General features: G+C 39.2%; 1 protein-coding gene across 2 annotated transcripts in view; it reads left to right on the top strand.

Moving 5' to 3' along the window:
• The first annotated feature begins 12,321 nt into the window (after window positions 1-12,321).
• The window catches only part of ARSB (arylsulfatase B), a 217,641-nt gene continuing 213,696 nt past the window's right edge, over window positions 12,322-16,266 (top strand). Inside the window, exon 1 of one of the 2 annotated variants that reach the window (XM_020998421.2) lies at window positions 12,322-12,714. In XM_020998421.2, coding sequence (XP_020854080.1) covers window positions 12,406-12,714 — 309 coding nt within the window. In that variant the 5' untranslated portion in view covers window positions 12,322-12,405. The remainder of the gene's footprint in view (window positions 12,715-16,266) is intronic. The other variant, XM_020998420.2, reaches the window with a different exon arrangement.

The following is a 16,266-nucleotide window of genomic DNA, read 5'->3' as shown; positions in this document are numbered from 1 at the left end:
GATGTTCAGTCTAGCCATCTAGCTGCACACACACCAGGATACTATTGAAATAGTACTATATAGTTTGCATAGTTGGCATAGTGGCTAGAATCCTGGACCTGGAGTCAGGGAGATCAGAATTCAAATCCTACCTCAGATGCTGACTAGCTGTGTGACCATAGTCAAGTAACGACTTCTTTCTGCCTCAGTTTCTGAAAATTGCCGACAGTTATCTGTAAAACAGAAATAGTAATAGCACCTACCTCACAGGGTTGTTAGACCACCAAATGAGTTAATATATATATAAGGAGCTTTATGAATTTTAAAATGTTATATAAATGCTAGTTATCATTTTTATTATTGAAAATGATAATTGTATTTCAATCACATTTTAGGTTAAATAGATTCTTGTGGGTTAGCTAGGGTGGGGAATAATGAGTTCCTTATATGGAAAGTGGAGGACCACTTATTAGCAAGGTTGTGGAAGGGATTCCTGTTCAGGTATGAGTCAGACTAAGTAAATTCTGAGGCCCTTCCCAAATCTGAGATTCTGTGAACTTAACCACCATTTTAGAAAAATACATTTTTATTGATATCTCTTGGTTATATATAATTTATATTTTCCAACATTTCTCTCATCTTTTTTAAAAAAATTATTTACTTATTTTTCATTTTCAGTATTCACTTCTTTAAGATCTTGAGTTCTAAATTTTCTCCTCCTCCCAGAGACAGCATGCAATCTGATATAGGCTACACATGTACAATCATATTAAACACATTTTCACATTAGTCACGTTCTAAAGAAGAATCAGAACCAAAGGGAAAAACCATGAGAAAGAAGAAACAAAAAAAAAAAGAGAGAGAGAAAATAGTGTGCTTCGATCTGCATTCAGACTCCATAGTTGTTTCTCTGGATGTGGATAGCATTTTCCCTTTTGAGTCTTTTGGAATTGTCTTAGATCCTTAGTCTGTCAAAGTTGATCATTGCACAATGTTTTTTTTTTAAATATTAATTAATTATTTTATTTTTAGTTTTCAACATTCACTTCCATAAGATTTTGGACTCCAAATTTTCTCACCCTCCCTTCCCTCTACCCACCCTCAAGACAGCATGTAATTTTATATAGGCTCTACATATACATTCACATTAAACATATTTTTTATATTAGTCATATTGTAAAGAAGAATCAGAACCAAGGGGAGGAACCACAAGAAAGAAGAAACAAAAACAAAACAAAAAAAAAAGAGCAAATAGTATGTTTCAATCTGCATTCAGATTCAATAATTCTTTTTCTGGATGTGGATATCATTTTCCATCATAAGTCTTTTGGAGTTGTCTTAGATCTTACATTGCTAAGAAGAGGTAAGTCTATCAAAGTTAGTCATTGCACAATATGGCTATTAACTGTGTACAACATTCTCCTGGTTCTGCTCACTTAACTCAGCATCAGTCCATAGAAGTCTTTCCAGGTTTTTCTAAAGTCAGCCTGCTCATCATTTCCTATGGAACAATAGTATTCCACTACATTCATATGCCACAACTTGTTCAGCCATTCCCCAATTGATGGGCATCCCCTCAATTTCCAATTATTGGCCACTACAAAAAGAGCTGCTATAAATATTTTGTACATTTGGATCCTTTCCCCTTTTTTATGATCTCTTTGGGAAACAGATATAGAATTGGTACTGCTGAGTCAATAGGTATGCACAGTTTTATAGCCCTTTGGTCATAGTTCCAAATTGTTTTCCAGAATGGTTGGATCAATTCACCACTCCACCAACAACACATTAATGTTCCAATTTTCCCACATCTTCTCCAATGTTTATCATTTCCTGTTTTGTCATGTTAGCCAATCTGATAGGTGTAATGTGGTACCTCAGGGTTATTTTAATTGGCATTTCTCTAATCAACAGTGATTTAGAGCATTTTTTCATATGACTATAGATAACATTAATTTCTTGATCTGAAAACTACCTGTTCATATGCTTTGACTATTTATCAATTGGGGAATGACTTGTATTCTTATAAATTTGACTCAGTTCTCTATTTTAGAAATGAGGCCTTTATCAGACACTGGCTATAAAAATTGTTTCCCTATTTTCTGCTTCCCTTCTAATCTTGGTTGCATTGGCTTTGCTTGTGCAAAAACTTTTCAATTCCATGTAATCAAAATTATCCATTTTGCATTTCATAATGTTTTCTATCTCTTGTTTGGTCATAAATTCTTCCATTTTCCATAAATCTGACAGGTAAATTACCCCTTGCTCTCCAAGTTTACTTATAGTATCAGACTTTATATCTAAATTGTGTACCCATTGTGACTTTATCTTGGTATACAGTATAAGATGTTGGTCTATGCCTAGTTTTTGCCATACTGTTCTCCAGTTTTCCCAGCAGTTTTTGTTAAATAGTGAGTTCTTATCCCAGAAGCTGGAATCTTTGGGTTTATCAAACAGTAGATGACTATAATCCTAGACTATCGTGTCTTGTGTACCTAACCTTCTTAGCCAGTACCAAGTAGTTTTGATGATTGCTACTTTATAATACAATTTAAGATCTGGTATGTTCTTCCAGGTGAATTTTATTATTATTTTTCTAGCTCTATAAAATAATTTTTGATAGTTTGATTGGTATGGCATTGAATAAGTAAATTAATTTAGGTAGAATCGTCATTTTTATTATATTAGCTTGGCCTACCCATGAGCAACTGATATTCTTCCAAGTATTTAAATCTGACTTTATTTGTGTGAAAAGAGTTTTGTAATTGTGTTCATATAGTTCCTCTGTTTGTTTTGGCAGGTAGACTCCCAAATATTTTATAATGTATACAGTAACTTTAAATGGAATTTCTCTTTCTATCTCTTGCTGTTGGGCTTTGTTTGTAATGTATAGAAATGCTGATGATTTTTGTGGGTTTATTTTATATCCTGCAACTTTGCTAAATTTTTTTGTTATTTCAAGTAGTTTTTTAGTTGATTCTCTAGGATTCTCTAAGTATACCATCATATCATCTGCAAAGAGTGATAGCTTTATTTCTTCTTTGCCTACTCTAATTCCTTCAATTTATTTTTCTTCTCTTATTGCTAAAGCTAACATTTCTAATACAGTAGTGAATAATAGTGGTGATAATGAACATCCTTGTTTCACCCCCAGTATTATTGGAAATGATTCCAGCTTATCCCCATTACATATAATACTTGCTGATGGTTTTAGATAGATGCTACTTATCATTTTAAGGAAGACTCCATTTATTCTTATGCTTTCTAATGTTTTTTAATAGGAATGGGTGTTGTATTTTGTCAGAAGCTTTTTTTGCATCTATTGATATGGTCAACTATGCTATTTCCTAATATTGAACCAGCCCAGGCATAAATCCTACCTGGTCATAGTGTATCATCCGTGAGATAAGTTGCCATAATCTTTTTGCTAATATTTTATTTAAAATTTTTGCATCTACATTCATTATGGAAATTGCTCTATAATTTTCTTTCTCTGTTTTGGCTCTTTCCAGTTTAGGTATCAGCACCATATTTGTATCATAAAAAGAATTTGGTAGGACTCCTTTGCCTATTTTCTCCAATAGTTTATATAGTATTGGAATTGGTTGTTCTTTAAATGTTTGATAAAATTCACTTGTAAATCCACCTGGCCCTGGAGAATTTTTCTTAGGCAGTTCATTGATGGCTTGTTTCAGTTTCTTTTTCTGAAATGGGGTTCTTTAACTATTTTATTTCTTCTTCTGTTAATCTGGGAAATTTACAGTTTTGTAAATATTCATCCATTTCACTAAGATTGTCAAATTTATTGGCATACAGTTTTGCAAAATAACTCCTAATTATTATTTTAATTTCCTCTGCACTGGTGGTAAATTCACCCTTTTCATTTTTAATACTGATAATTCGGTTTTCTTCTTTCTTTTTTTAATCAAATTAACCAAAGGTTTATCTATTTTATTGGGTTTTTTCCCCACAAAATCAGCTCTTAGTTTTATTTATTAATTCAATAGTTTTCTGAATTTCAATTTTATTAATCTCTCCTTTGGTTTTCAGAATTTCTAATTTGGTGTTTAATTGGGGATTTTTAATTTGTTCTTTTTCTAGCTTTTTTAATTGCTTGTCCAATTCATTGATATCCACTTTCTCTATTTTACTCATGTAAACATTGACAGATATAAAACTTCCCCTAAGAACTGCTTTTGCTGAATCCCATTTGGTATGTTGTCTCATTATTTTCATTCTCTTGGATGAAGTTATTGATAGTTTTTATGATTTGTTGTTTGGCCCACTCATCTTTAGGATTAGATTATTTAGTTTCCAATTAATTTTTAGTCTATCTTTCCATGGCTCTTTATTACATGCAATTTTTATTGCATCATGATCTGAAAAGGACGCATTTAATATTTTTGCCTTTCTACATTAGATTATGAGGTTTTTATGCCCTAATACATGGTCAATTTTTGTGTAGGTGCCATGTACTGCTGAGAAAAATGTGTATTACTTTCTATCACCATTCACTTTTCATATGAGTTCTACCATATCTAAATTTTCTATTCACCTTCTATTCTATTTTTCTACTCACCTCCTTAACTTCTTTCTTGTTTATTTTGTGATTAGATTTATCTAGTTCTGAGAGAGGCAGGTTGAGGTCTCCCACTAGTATAGTTTTGCTGTCTATTTCTTCCTAACTCACTTAACTTCTTCTCTAAGAATTTGGATGCTATGCCACTTGGTGCATATATGTTTAGTAATGATATTACTTCATTGTCTATAGTATCTTTTAGCAGGATGTAATTTCCTTCCTTATCTCTTTTCATTAGATCTATTTTTGCTTTTGCTTTGTCTGAGATCAGAATTGCTGCCCCTGCTTTTTTTTTTTTTACTTTAGTTGAAGCATAATATATTCTACTCCAGCCTTTTACCTTTACTTTGTGTGTATCCTTCTGCTTCAAATGTCTTTCCTGTAAACAACACATTGTAGGTTTATGGTTTTTAATCCACTCAGCTAACCACTTCCGTTTTATGGGAGAGTTTACCCCATTCACATTCACAGTTATGATTACTACCTGGTCTTTCTCTCCACCCTATCTTCCCCCCGTTTATGCTTTTCTCTCTCCTTTCTCCCTTTCCCTCCTCATGTAGGGATGTAAACAATTTGCCCTTATTGAATGACATTTTTTTTCTTTCCTGTTTAACTTTTTATGCCTCTCTTGAGTCTTGTGTTTGTAGATCAAATTTGCTGTTGAGCTCTGGTCTTTTCATCAAGAAGGTTTGGAAGTCCCCTATTTCATTGAATGTCTATCTCCTCTCCTGAAAGATTATACTCAATTTTGCTGGATAGTTGATCATTGATTGTAATCCAAGCTCCTTTGTCTTATGGAATATCATTCCAAGCCCTCTGATCTTTTAATATAGAAGCTGCAAGGTTCTGCATAATCCTGACTATGATTCCATGATATTTAAATTTTTTCTTTCTGGCTGCTTGCAGTATTTTCTCCTTGACCTGATGATTCTGGAATTTGGCTACAATATTCCTTGGCATTTTCAATTTGGGATCTCTTTCAGGAGATGATCAGTAGATTCTTTCAATGACTACTTTACCCTCTGGTTCTAGGACCTCAGGGCAGTTTTCATTGATGATTTCTTGAAAGATGCTGTCTAGGCTCTATTTTTTGATCATGGTTTAGTAATTCTTAAATTATCTTTCCTGGATCTATTTTCCAGGTCAGTTGTTTTTCCAATGAGGTATTTTATGTTTTCTTCTATTTTTTCATTCTTTTGATTTTTGTTTGAGTGATTCTTGATGTCTCATAGAGTCATTAGCTTCCATTTGCCCAATTCTAATTTTTAACAAATTGTTTTCTTCAATGAATTTGTGTGCCTCCTTTTCCATTTCACCAATTCTACTTTTTAAGGAGTTATTTTCTTCAGTGAATTCTTTTTCCATTTAGCCAATTGTATTTGTTTTAAAGAATTATTTTCTATAGTCAGTTTTTGTCCTTCCTTTTCCAAGCTATTGACTTTCTTTTGCATACTTCTCATTTCTTTTCCCAATTTTTCTTCTACCTCTCTTATTTGAGTTTTAATATCCTTCTTGAGCTCTTCCAAGAAGGCTTTTTGGTCTTGAGACCAATTTATATTCCCCTTTGAGTTTTCAGATATAGGTACATTGACATGTTGTCTTCTTCTGAGTTTGTGCTTTGATCTTCCCTGTCCCCATAAAAAGTGTCAATGGTTGTTGTTCATTTTTGCTTTTTACTCATCTTGTTTGCCTATTTCCTGGCTTTTAAGGTTGAGCTCTGCTTCTGGGGCACAGGGGGCACTGTTTCAAGCTTCTTGCACTGGGGTCCAGGAGCCTGGTCACTGGCTTTGTGTGCTGGGGCTTTAGGTGCTGGCAGCTGGGGGCTGTAGGGGTCTGTCTGTCAGCTTGCTTGGTGCTGAGTTGGGGTCCTAGTGGTGGCATCTGGCGTGTGCTGAGGCCAGGTGGGGTTTTTCCTGTGTTTTCCCGGGGTTACACTGAAGCATGTGGAGGTCTGGTTGCTGGAGAATGCCTGCCCACCCTGGGCTGTGCTGAAGCATGTGAAGATCTACTGCTGGAGGATGCCTCCCCACCTGGGGCTGCATCAGAGTGCAGGGAGGTCTGCTGCTGAAGGATGCCTGCCTGCCAGGGCTGCACCAGCCCACATGGTGGTTCTCTGAGCTGGAGTCTGCTGGTTCTCCTGGCTATGCTAAAGCACGTCGGGGGTCCTGGTGCTGGTGCCTGCCTGCTTCACCACCCTGGGGCTCAGGATCTTCCACTGGTTTGCTGAGGTGGGGGTCACCACCTGCTTGCTGGGACACCTCTCCCTGGAATGCACTCCCCCTTCACCCTAGCAGAAGCAGAACAGACCTTTCCTGGTGATCATCCAGGTCTCCCAGGCCAAGAGACTACTTCACCCCATCCTCTTGCTGGCTTTACTGCTCCAAGATTTTTCCTGGGGCACTATTTTTTGGTTTTTTTAGAGGCCAATGTGGGAGGGTGACAGTGACTTACTGCTTACCCTGCCATCTTAGCTCCTGGAAGTCTTTCTCTCTTCCATCTTAAAGAGTATTTCCTTATAACAAAGAATAAAACAAACAGGGAGAAAACAGTCCAGCAAAACTAATGAACATATCAAAAAAGTCAGAAGTCATATATGTAGTATTCTACACTCTTATTCCCCCTTACCTCTGCAAAGAGCCTGGGTAAGGTAGCTTCTTGTATCTCTTCTTTGGGGCCAACCTCAGTCATAATGATTTTTGCAATATTCAGTTTCAATTGCTTATGGTCACCATGCGTATGATTTTCCTGCTTCTTATTTCATTATGCCTCAGTTGATAGAAGTCTTTCCATGCTTTTCTCTATTCATCATATCCATTATTTCTTTTAACACAGTATATTCCATTATTCTTATGTATCACAACTTGTTTAGTCGAGGAGAAATCTACTTTTTAACCACAATTTAGAACATTATTTTTTTAGAAGGAAAATGTATTCTGAGACCTAAACAACCATGTTACAAGTGAACATCTGAGACAGAGCTCATTTATAAATCAAGTACTCAGCTGAAATCTTAAAATTTCAAACTAATTAAAACAGTCCAAAGACAGATGTCATTAAAGAGCAACCAATGTCACATACCCGCTAACTGGTTCTGAGAATTAGCCATACTGTCCCTCATTTTCTATTTTTCCTGCCTATAAAATCTGCTTTAATCCACTAGCTGTACTTCATTAAAGGCCAAGGTTTTAGGGTAAGATTTTGCCTCTTGTTTTATGTTTAATTGATCATTGTTCATATAAATATAAATATTTATTAACAATAAAGCTACAATTCACAAAATTTGCTGGAGGGATAAATTTACTACAACTTTTTTTTTTAAAAGATTAAGACATTATCCAATAAAAGTGGAAAGTGTGCTGGCTTTGTAGTAAGGGTTATCTGGGTTTCTAATCCCTTGCTAACCTTCGTGATCTTGGACAAGATATTTAACCTCTCTGGGCCTCAGTTTCCCCATTTGTAAAATAAGGAGGGTGGACGAGATAATCTCTGAGGTCCCTTCCAGCTCTAGATCTACGATCTCACTAATAATGTTTATTTTATAACTATTTTCATAGATGGTTTTGAAATGTCCATTTGTATAAGACATTTTTAGAGGCTCACTCTATCAACAAGTATTTATTAAGAGCCTACTATATGTCAGGCACAATATTAGATATTGGAGATATAAATACAAAGAATGAAACAATCCCTGCTCTTTTCTTCACTGGGAGGGAGTGGACAAAGCTCTCAATCTGGAGCCAGATTATCAGTGTTCAAATTCCAGCTCTGCTACCTGTTTCCTATGTGACCTTGGTGAAATCACTTCACCCCTTTCCCTGGCCTCAGTTCACTCATTGGTAAAGTGAGGGAGTTGAAATAGATGTCCAGCTTCAGAGTCTCTTCTAACTTTCAAGGCTATAATTTCATATTCTGTTTCCCCAGATTAGCTAAATCCATATCATCCTGCAAATACATTTTTCAAAGGTCATTTTTTTTAGGCAACTGGGGTTACATGACTTGCCCAGGGTTACACAGCTAGCAAATGTCAAGTGTTTGGTCTGAGTCTGGATTTGAACTCAGGTCCTCCTGACTGCGGCACCTAGCTGCCCCTTCAAAGGTCATTTCTTAAGCCAAATGTAACTTGCTAAAACAATTCATCAGAATTACTTAACTTGATTCAATTCAACAAGTTCATATTAAGTACCCAATGTGTTTAATGTTAAGTGACTTGCCCAGGGTCACATGGCTAGTATCTGAGGCCGTATCTGAACTCAGGAAGTTGAGTCTTTGAGACTCCAGGCCCAGCAATCTATCCATTGTACCACTAGCTGCCTAGAGAAGTAGTAGCAAAGTCCAAAAGTGATTTTGCTAAGAGGACGGCTAAGATTTCTTTTACTGTCTCTGAGTCAGTGGCAACAATTACCTTACATATAGTTATAGTAACAGATAGAGAGCTATCTCCGGAACCAGGAAGACCTGGGTTCAGATCCTGCCTCTGACACATACTGAGTGTGTGACTCTGCGTAAGCCACTGAATGTCTTGTTACTGTAGACAAGTCTCTAAGAATGTAAGTTGCAGAGCAGGTACTGAATTGCATTGGCAGATAGAGTTTTCTCATACCAGTGAAGGCACAGGCCTAGTTCCTGTTCCTCTACTGCTCATGAGGACAATCTGTTTGTCTCTTCCTTGCAGAGGATTCTCAAATGTACTAGTGTCTGTACAGTGGGTCAGAGGGCTGAGACAATGATTAACTGCACATTAAAATCCAGGATAATTCAATTCCGTTCAACAAACATGAGTCCTAATTAATGCATTGCGCTAGGCACAGAGGAAAGAAAGATGAAATAACATGGAGTGCTTGATTTCAAGAAACTGGTCATTTTTATAGAAGGGATAAGTCAAAAATGCAAGTAACCATAATGTTAACTAACGTGTGAAGTACATTGGAGAGACACAAGTGATATGAGAGATAGTAAGAAAGATCAGATAAGCATGATGTTAAAAGAGTAGTTAACTGCCACCAATGAATTCAAGTCACCAGGTCTGGAAAAACTATACTCCTGACCAGCCAGCCAAGATTTTTAGGAATTGTGGTGAATGGGAAAGGTGTAATTTTAGATTTTAGGTTGGTGAGCTTGATTTCAAGTCAGGAAAGATTCTAGAAATGACTATTAAATGGAAGGCATATGAACACTTAGGGCAGCTATATTGCACAGTGGATAGAATGGGGTCCTTAGAGTCAGGAGGACCTCAGTTCAAATCTGGTCTCAGACACTTACTAGCTGTGTGACCCTGGGCATGTCTCAGTTTCATCATCTGTAAAATGAGGTGGAGAAGAAAATGGCAAACAATTCCAGTATCTCTGCTAAGAAAGCCCTAAATGGGCTCACAATGAGTCGGACATGACTAATTGACCAAATAACAAAATGAGCCCTTAAGGAGGCGGTGATCACTAAGAGGCAGCATGGGTTCATTAACATGGTTCATTAGCATGGGTTCATTCTGCTAGATTTCATTTTTTTCCCCTGGGTTATTTGGTCAGAAGAATTTTGTGGGCACTGTATCTGCATTTCATCAAGATATTTGAGAAAGTTTATTGTAATATTCTGATGGACAAGAAAGGTATGGACTTACCCAAGATCAGAATGTTGGAAAAGAGCAGCTGCTTTAGTCAGGTAGTTTTAAAGCTTCAGACAGTTCCAGCTATGTATCCAATGGAAAGGGCCTAATTTCAATATGGTAGACCATCACAGAATGTCTATATATACATACCAGTTCTGTCTCCCAAAACAAGGTTCTAGTTCCACTCATGTAGATGACTTTATCTTGGGTGATCTGGGAACATGCCATAGGTAAGGTATTATATTGGTAAGGCATTTTTTTCATCCACTCTATTTTTCCGTTATAGATGACTAGGCTGAGCCCCTTTGAATGTCCATATATCTCACTGAGATAGCCCTCTAGTGTCCCAGGGCCTTGTGTAATAAGCATAATGCCATCTGCAAACAGTTGCATCTATAGAACCTTGACTGGATTCCCTCTTCTAGTTGGGTATTACACAGAGTATCCTCCATGACACTATTCTTCACATAATCTTACTCCAGCACCTTATCTTGGTGTGTGGTACCAATAGGACACAAACCCTGGCAGCTTCAGACCAGCTAGAAAGGCATCAAGAGTGGTCCTGATGACAGGATCTATCTGGTGTCCAAGGACCCCAGTTGCTCAATTCAGACATACTTATAACTAGAAGGCTGTGTAAGACATGCTTATAACAGTAGACAGTGGACACTTTCCCTGGTCTTGATCAAGGGATGAAAAATGTGGTGCAATGGAAAGAGGGCTAGATTTGGGGTCACACTATTTGGGTTTGAATCTTATCTTTGTGAGTTTGGGCAAATCACTTAACAACTGTGGAGCCTCAGTCCCCTCAGCTATAAAATGAAGGGACTAAACTACATAATTTCTAAGATACCCTTAAACCTACAATCTGTAAAATAGGGTTATCTACTCCTTTCTGTGTTGTTGGAAAGATGAAATATAATGTAAATTATTTTGTAACTGTAAATTGCCACATAAATATAAACAATGATTAGAATTAATTGCCTTTATTTATAGCAGCTCTTTTTATTACAGTAAAAGAACTGGAAACTACAGGGGTGCCTATCAATTGAGGAATGGTTGAACAAATTACATTATATGAATGAAATGGAATATGATTGTGTAGTAAGAAATGATGAAAAAGACATTTTCAGAGAAACCTGGACTCTGTGGATTGTGAAGTGAGTAGAACCAGAAAAACAAACTAAATGATAATTACAATATTATAAAAATTAAAACAAACAAACAAACCTTTTAAAGACTTAAGAACTCTGATTGATGCAATGGCCAACCTTGATTCCAGAGGACTGATGATGAAGCAGACTTCTTACAGAGTGGTGATACTCAAGACCCCATAACCAATGTAGGAATTTGTTTTAACTACACTGTATGTTTGGGAGTAGAAGAGGAGGGCTTGGGAGTAAGGTAGTCCCCCGAAAAAGCACACAAAGAAAGGAAACAAAAAGAGAAGAAGGTCATTGAAGCATTTTTTTTAATCACAGAAGAGAACAGAAGGCTAGAAAGAATCACATTCAAGCAGGACAGCTTTGAAAATTGCATGTTGAAATTACTATACATTTTAAAAGAAAAGCAATCTGTAATTAATATATCCAGTTTCTTGGGCAATTCTCGTTATGTTCTATTACATATATGGAAATGTTATTTGGTGTTTGTCTGGGATTAAAAAAAAATCACTCTCCATTACAAGTAACCTGCTTATGAAGAAATCATCGGTTCATGGAGCCTTTGAGCCAGAAGAGTCCAACCCCCTCTTTTGTCTTTGCATACCTCAGTACCTAGCACGTGGCCTCGCCCATAGTGGTTGCTTAATATTTATTGAAGTGAATATGAAAACCGAGCCTCAGACAGCCTGGGGTAGTGGGAAAAGTGGATTTGACCACTTGGACAATTCATTTCAGCTCTCTGGGCCACAGTGGCCTCATCTACAAAATGGGCAGATTAGATTAGCCAAGTGAAATTCCAGTTCTATGACCTCGGAGTCATGCAGGTACTAATTAGCTGAGCCAGATCCCCCAGAATGGTTAGATGGCTTGGGCTTGATCCTTAGAGAAGAACTTGGCATGGGGGTGGGGCCTCCCCCCGCCCCCGCCTCATCAAGGTGGGGGCCGCCCCCTCCCGCTCCTGGGGGGACGCGAGGAGGGCTCTCCTGGGGGCGGGGCGGGCCCGAGCTGCCCAGTTCCTGGTTTTAAGTCGGAGCGCGGCCCGGGCAGCAGCCACAGCCTGAAGAGGGCCTGGGCCGCGAGGGATGGAGCCCGGCAGCGCAGCCGGAGTGCCGAAGGGCGGCCAGAGGCCGCTGCTTTCCCTCCTCTTCCTCCGCCAGCTGCTGCTGCAGCTGCTGCAGCTGCCGGGCTCCTGCGCCCGGGCCACAGGGCAGCCCCATATTGTCTTCGTGCTCGCGGACGATCTGGGCTGGAACGACGTGGGCTACCACGGCTCCAGTATCTTTACCCCGCACCTGGACGCGCTGGCGGCCGGCGGGGTGCGTCTGGAAAACTACTACACGCAGCCCCTGTGCACGCCGTCCCGGAGCCAGCTGCTGACCGGCCGCTACCAGGTAAACAGCGCCCGCTGCGCTCTGCTCCCAGCCCCACTAGCCCGGCCCCTGCCTCCTCCTCCTCCTCCCTCCAGTGCAACTCCGCCTCCTCTTCAGGGGTTTTCCCTGCACTCCTGCCCGACCTCCAGCCCTTTCCGCTCCACCTCTGCTTCCAGGGACGGGAACTGGCCAGGAGGAAGGAATCGGGACCCGCAAAAGGAGTTACTCCTTTCCTAAATGGTTAAATGGGCCTGAGCGAGCGGCTCCAGCCTCTAAGGTCTCCAGCATTGTTACTTAACTTCCTCCTCGTCACCCAGACGGAGCATGCTCAACTTCATGGCCTTCAGCATCTGCCCGTTAGTTTTCTCTTTTCCTAGGTTTTAGGTGGTTAGGCATCATCTGGTATCTAAAACAGCAATAGAAGTCCACGGGAGGGAGAGTCTGGGTGAGGGGTACTTAGTGTAGACCCGGGCCCCAGAGAGGGAGAGGGGAATGAAGAAGTTTCAAAGTGTAGAGGTAGAGTTTACTCCTTGATTTGATTACTCCGAAAACAGAAAGAAGTGGGGGGGGGGAGTCAGAGGAACAAAGACAGGGCAGGATCCCCAGAGATGGGGCTTGGAAAGGGCAGAGGCAATAGGAGAAAGAAAGGAATATGATGGAGAACAAAAGAGAACAATGTGTGATGTTACCCTGCCGTGCAGACGAGCAGAAGAATTCCTCGCATTCACTCGGTGGTGTTTCTGAACAGCACCATGTTCTCCTTTCTTCAGGGTCCTGGACTTTGAAACCTTTCTGATCAGAAAAAAAGGAGTTTAGGCATACACGATGTTGATTAAAATAATTATCTCATCACCACTGAGAGAGGCAGAAGCAATATTGTAAGGTCTATTGTTTCCATTCTCAATGATAATGAAGAGCCTACTAGGTGCTACAGAGGGACAAAAACACTACAGTCAACCTCAAAGGTCTTACATTCTAGGAGAGGAGGCAACCTGCGTTATATGTGTAGCTGTTCAGCTGGGGTCACTCATCAGCTTATACTTTCTCTTGGATTCCCAGAGGGTAGTTGGTTCTCCCAAGTTTTAAGGGATACCTAATGTGGCAACCCTTATAAAACTAGAGCTCATGAGATCCTACTGGTGGGGGACCTCCCCTTAACAGTGTACCATTAGGCACTATTTGTGCTTGGCAAGACATTTAGTAAGACATAGTTTGGGGGAAAAAATAGCTACAAAATATTCCCAGCATAAACCATTATCTCACAAAAACATAGTCATTGGGAAAAGTGGGCACACCTACTAATACCTAACTAGTAAGGCACAAAGATTTGGGAATATGGGGCTAAGACAATAGACAATGTGGTACTGCTGGACCCCAATGTCCTTTCTTTCTTGTAGAGCCCTCATGCCTTTCAACTTTTGATTTCCATGGCTAGCTCTCTCTTCAGGCTCTCTTCTCTGTTACTGTCTCTCTATGCCTATCTAGAGTTCTATACTTTTAACTGTACCTTAGAGTCTCTCAAATTGACTCAAACTGGTTGGATAAGGTATTTCCTTCTAGGCAAAGATACTTGATACTAGATGACATAGTAATAGTAGGAGTGAAGGGAGAGAAAAAAATCCCCTCCCTTTTCCTTCTCTTCCCTTGTTGGTAGTTCCTGGTGCTCACTCTCCAAAACTGCCTAATTCTCCCATGACTTCCTGTTTAAAGCTCTTTGAAAATGGGTCCTCATCCATAGAGATTGTTCCCTTTAATTCTGTCAGAGAAAGGTGTCTCACTTCATTAAAGATCTTTGGGTGTTAACATCTTACTGACACATTAACACCTCATTACCCCTGTTATCTACTCTTTGCTCTCTGTGGGTAGTGGAAACCCAGTAACTTTTCTTTATATAAGAATTACATACAAAGTGGACAGTCTTGAATTCAAAAGCCTAGCAGCTGATGGTATCAGAAAAGGTCTTCAGGGAGAGTACTACCTAAACTGAGTCAGGAATCCATAAAGCTGAGGGCTCCGAGAGGTAGAGGGGAGGAGGAAAAGCATTCTTGTCATGGGGGACATCTAGTGCTGAGTGAGAAGTTCTGTGTGTAGAATAGCAAGTAACCTAACTACCTAGAACCAGCTAGTATAGCTGAACTGTACAGCTCGGTACAGCTGAGTGTGGGGACAGGGGCAATGCATATAGGAAGAGGCTAGGTTGTAAAGAACTTTAAGTACCAAAGAAAGGATTTTGTGTTTGATCGCAGAGACAATAGGGAGCTATTTTAATTTATTGAGGGAGATGGGGAAGTTTGACCCACTCAGACTTGTGCTTTAGGAAATGTTGGCAGCTGTTTGGAGTATGTATTGGAGAGAGAAGACCAATTAGGAAGCTATTACAGTTGTCCCAGTGACAGATGTTGAGGCCTTGAACTTAGATGGTAGAGTATAGAGAAGGCAATAGGTACAAGAAATACTGTGGAAGTAGCTCTTCTCACCAGCATTCTGCAGTGATCTCATTCACACTCACAATTTCAACTACCACCTCACCACCTGTTTGTCCTTCATTCTCAAAGAGGACCATGATATCAGCAAGATGATGCTGTGACTTGCAAGTGAATTATATTTAAGTGAGGGAGGGTTGTGCAAGGTCACCAGCCTCACTTTATCCTCTGGAGCCATCTGGGTCCAGTGGTAAGATATAGATCTAGACGACTGGAGATGGCCAAGGATGCAGTAGGAAACCTTGGCCTTTTTAAGCCAAGGTCTTACTGAGTTCTCGTTTTGACTGAGGTAATACCCATTCGGTGATTAAGGCTAGTTAGGAAATTAGCCAGGCAATGTTCCCTTTTACCCAATCAAAAAAGATCAATCTTATTTAACCACCTATGTAATTCCCAGATATCCATCTCAGGCCCTGATCTCTCTTCTGAGCTCTAGATCCACTCTCGTATGGTCTCTGGAACATCTCTACCTGTATGTCCCTCAGACACCCTAAACTCCATGTGTCCTAGTCTCTGATTATTATTAATTTTTCTCATATGACATTATATAATACAACATGATATAATATTGTTATACACCATTATATAATGTTAATTGTGTTAAATAATAAGCACAAACTGTTTTTTCCTGACTTTATCATTTCTACCTGTGGTACTATCTTCCCCATGTTCTAAACCTTGAAGTTATCTCTGTGAACTTTTAAAGGGTTATATCCAATTTGAGTTATTATTTTCCTTGACTCTTCCTTCTCTACCATTCCTGTCTAATCAGTTACCAAGTTATTGATTATCAAGTTATCAGTTATGGATTCTACCTCTGTAATATCTTTCCAACCACCTCTATAATCCAATGATTCCTTTTTTTCCAAGCCAACAAATATTTATTAAGCGCCAACTATTGTAAGAGCACTAGAGATACAAAGATAAAAAAAGGAACTCGACATACAAAGATGAACAATGAGGTATCCTTGTAATCAAGGACCTTATGTGGCAGAGCTTCCTAAATGGGCCTTTAAACACTACTTTCCCTACTAACTTAGTGGACCAGTCAGGGGCCATCTCCAGTCCTCCTGATCTGTATCTTGCCACT

The sequence above is a fragment of the Phascolarctos cinereus genome, unplaced genomic scaffold (genome assembly GCF_003287225.1).
Source record: "Phascolarctos cinereus isolate Bilbo 61053 unplaced genomic scaffold, phaCin_HiC Scaffold_4;HRSCAF=312, whole genome shotgun sequence".
In the NCBI taxonomy this organism is placed as follows: Eukaryota; Metazoa; Chordata; class Mammalia; order Diprotodontia; family Phascolarctidae; genus Phascolarctos; species Phascolarctos cinereus.
The sequence above is the reverse complement of the archived record's forward strand: the minus strand, read 5'-3'. Positions and strand labels throughout refer to the sequence as shown.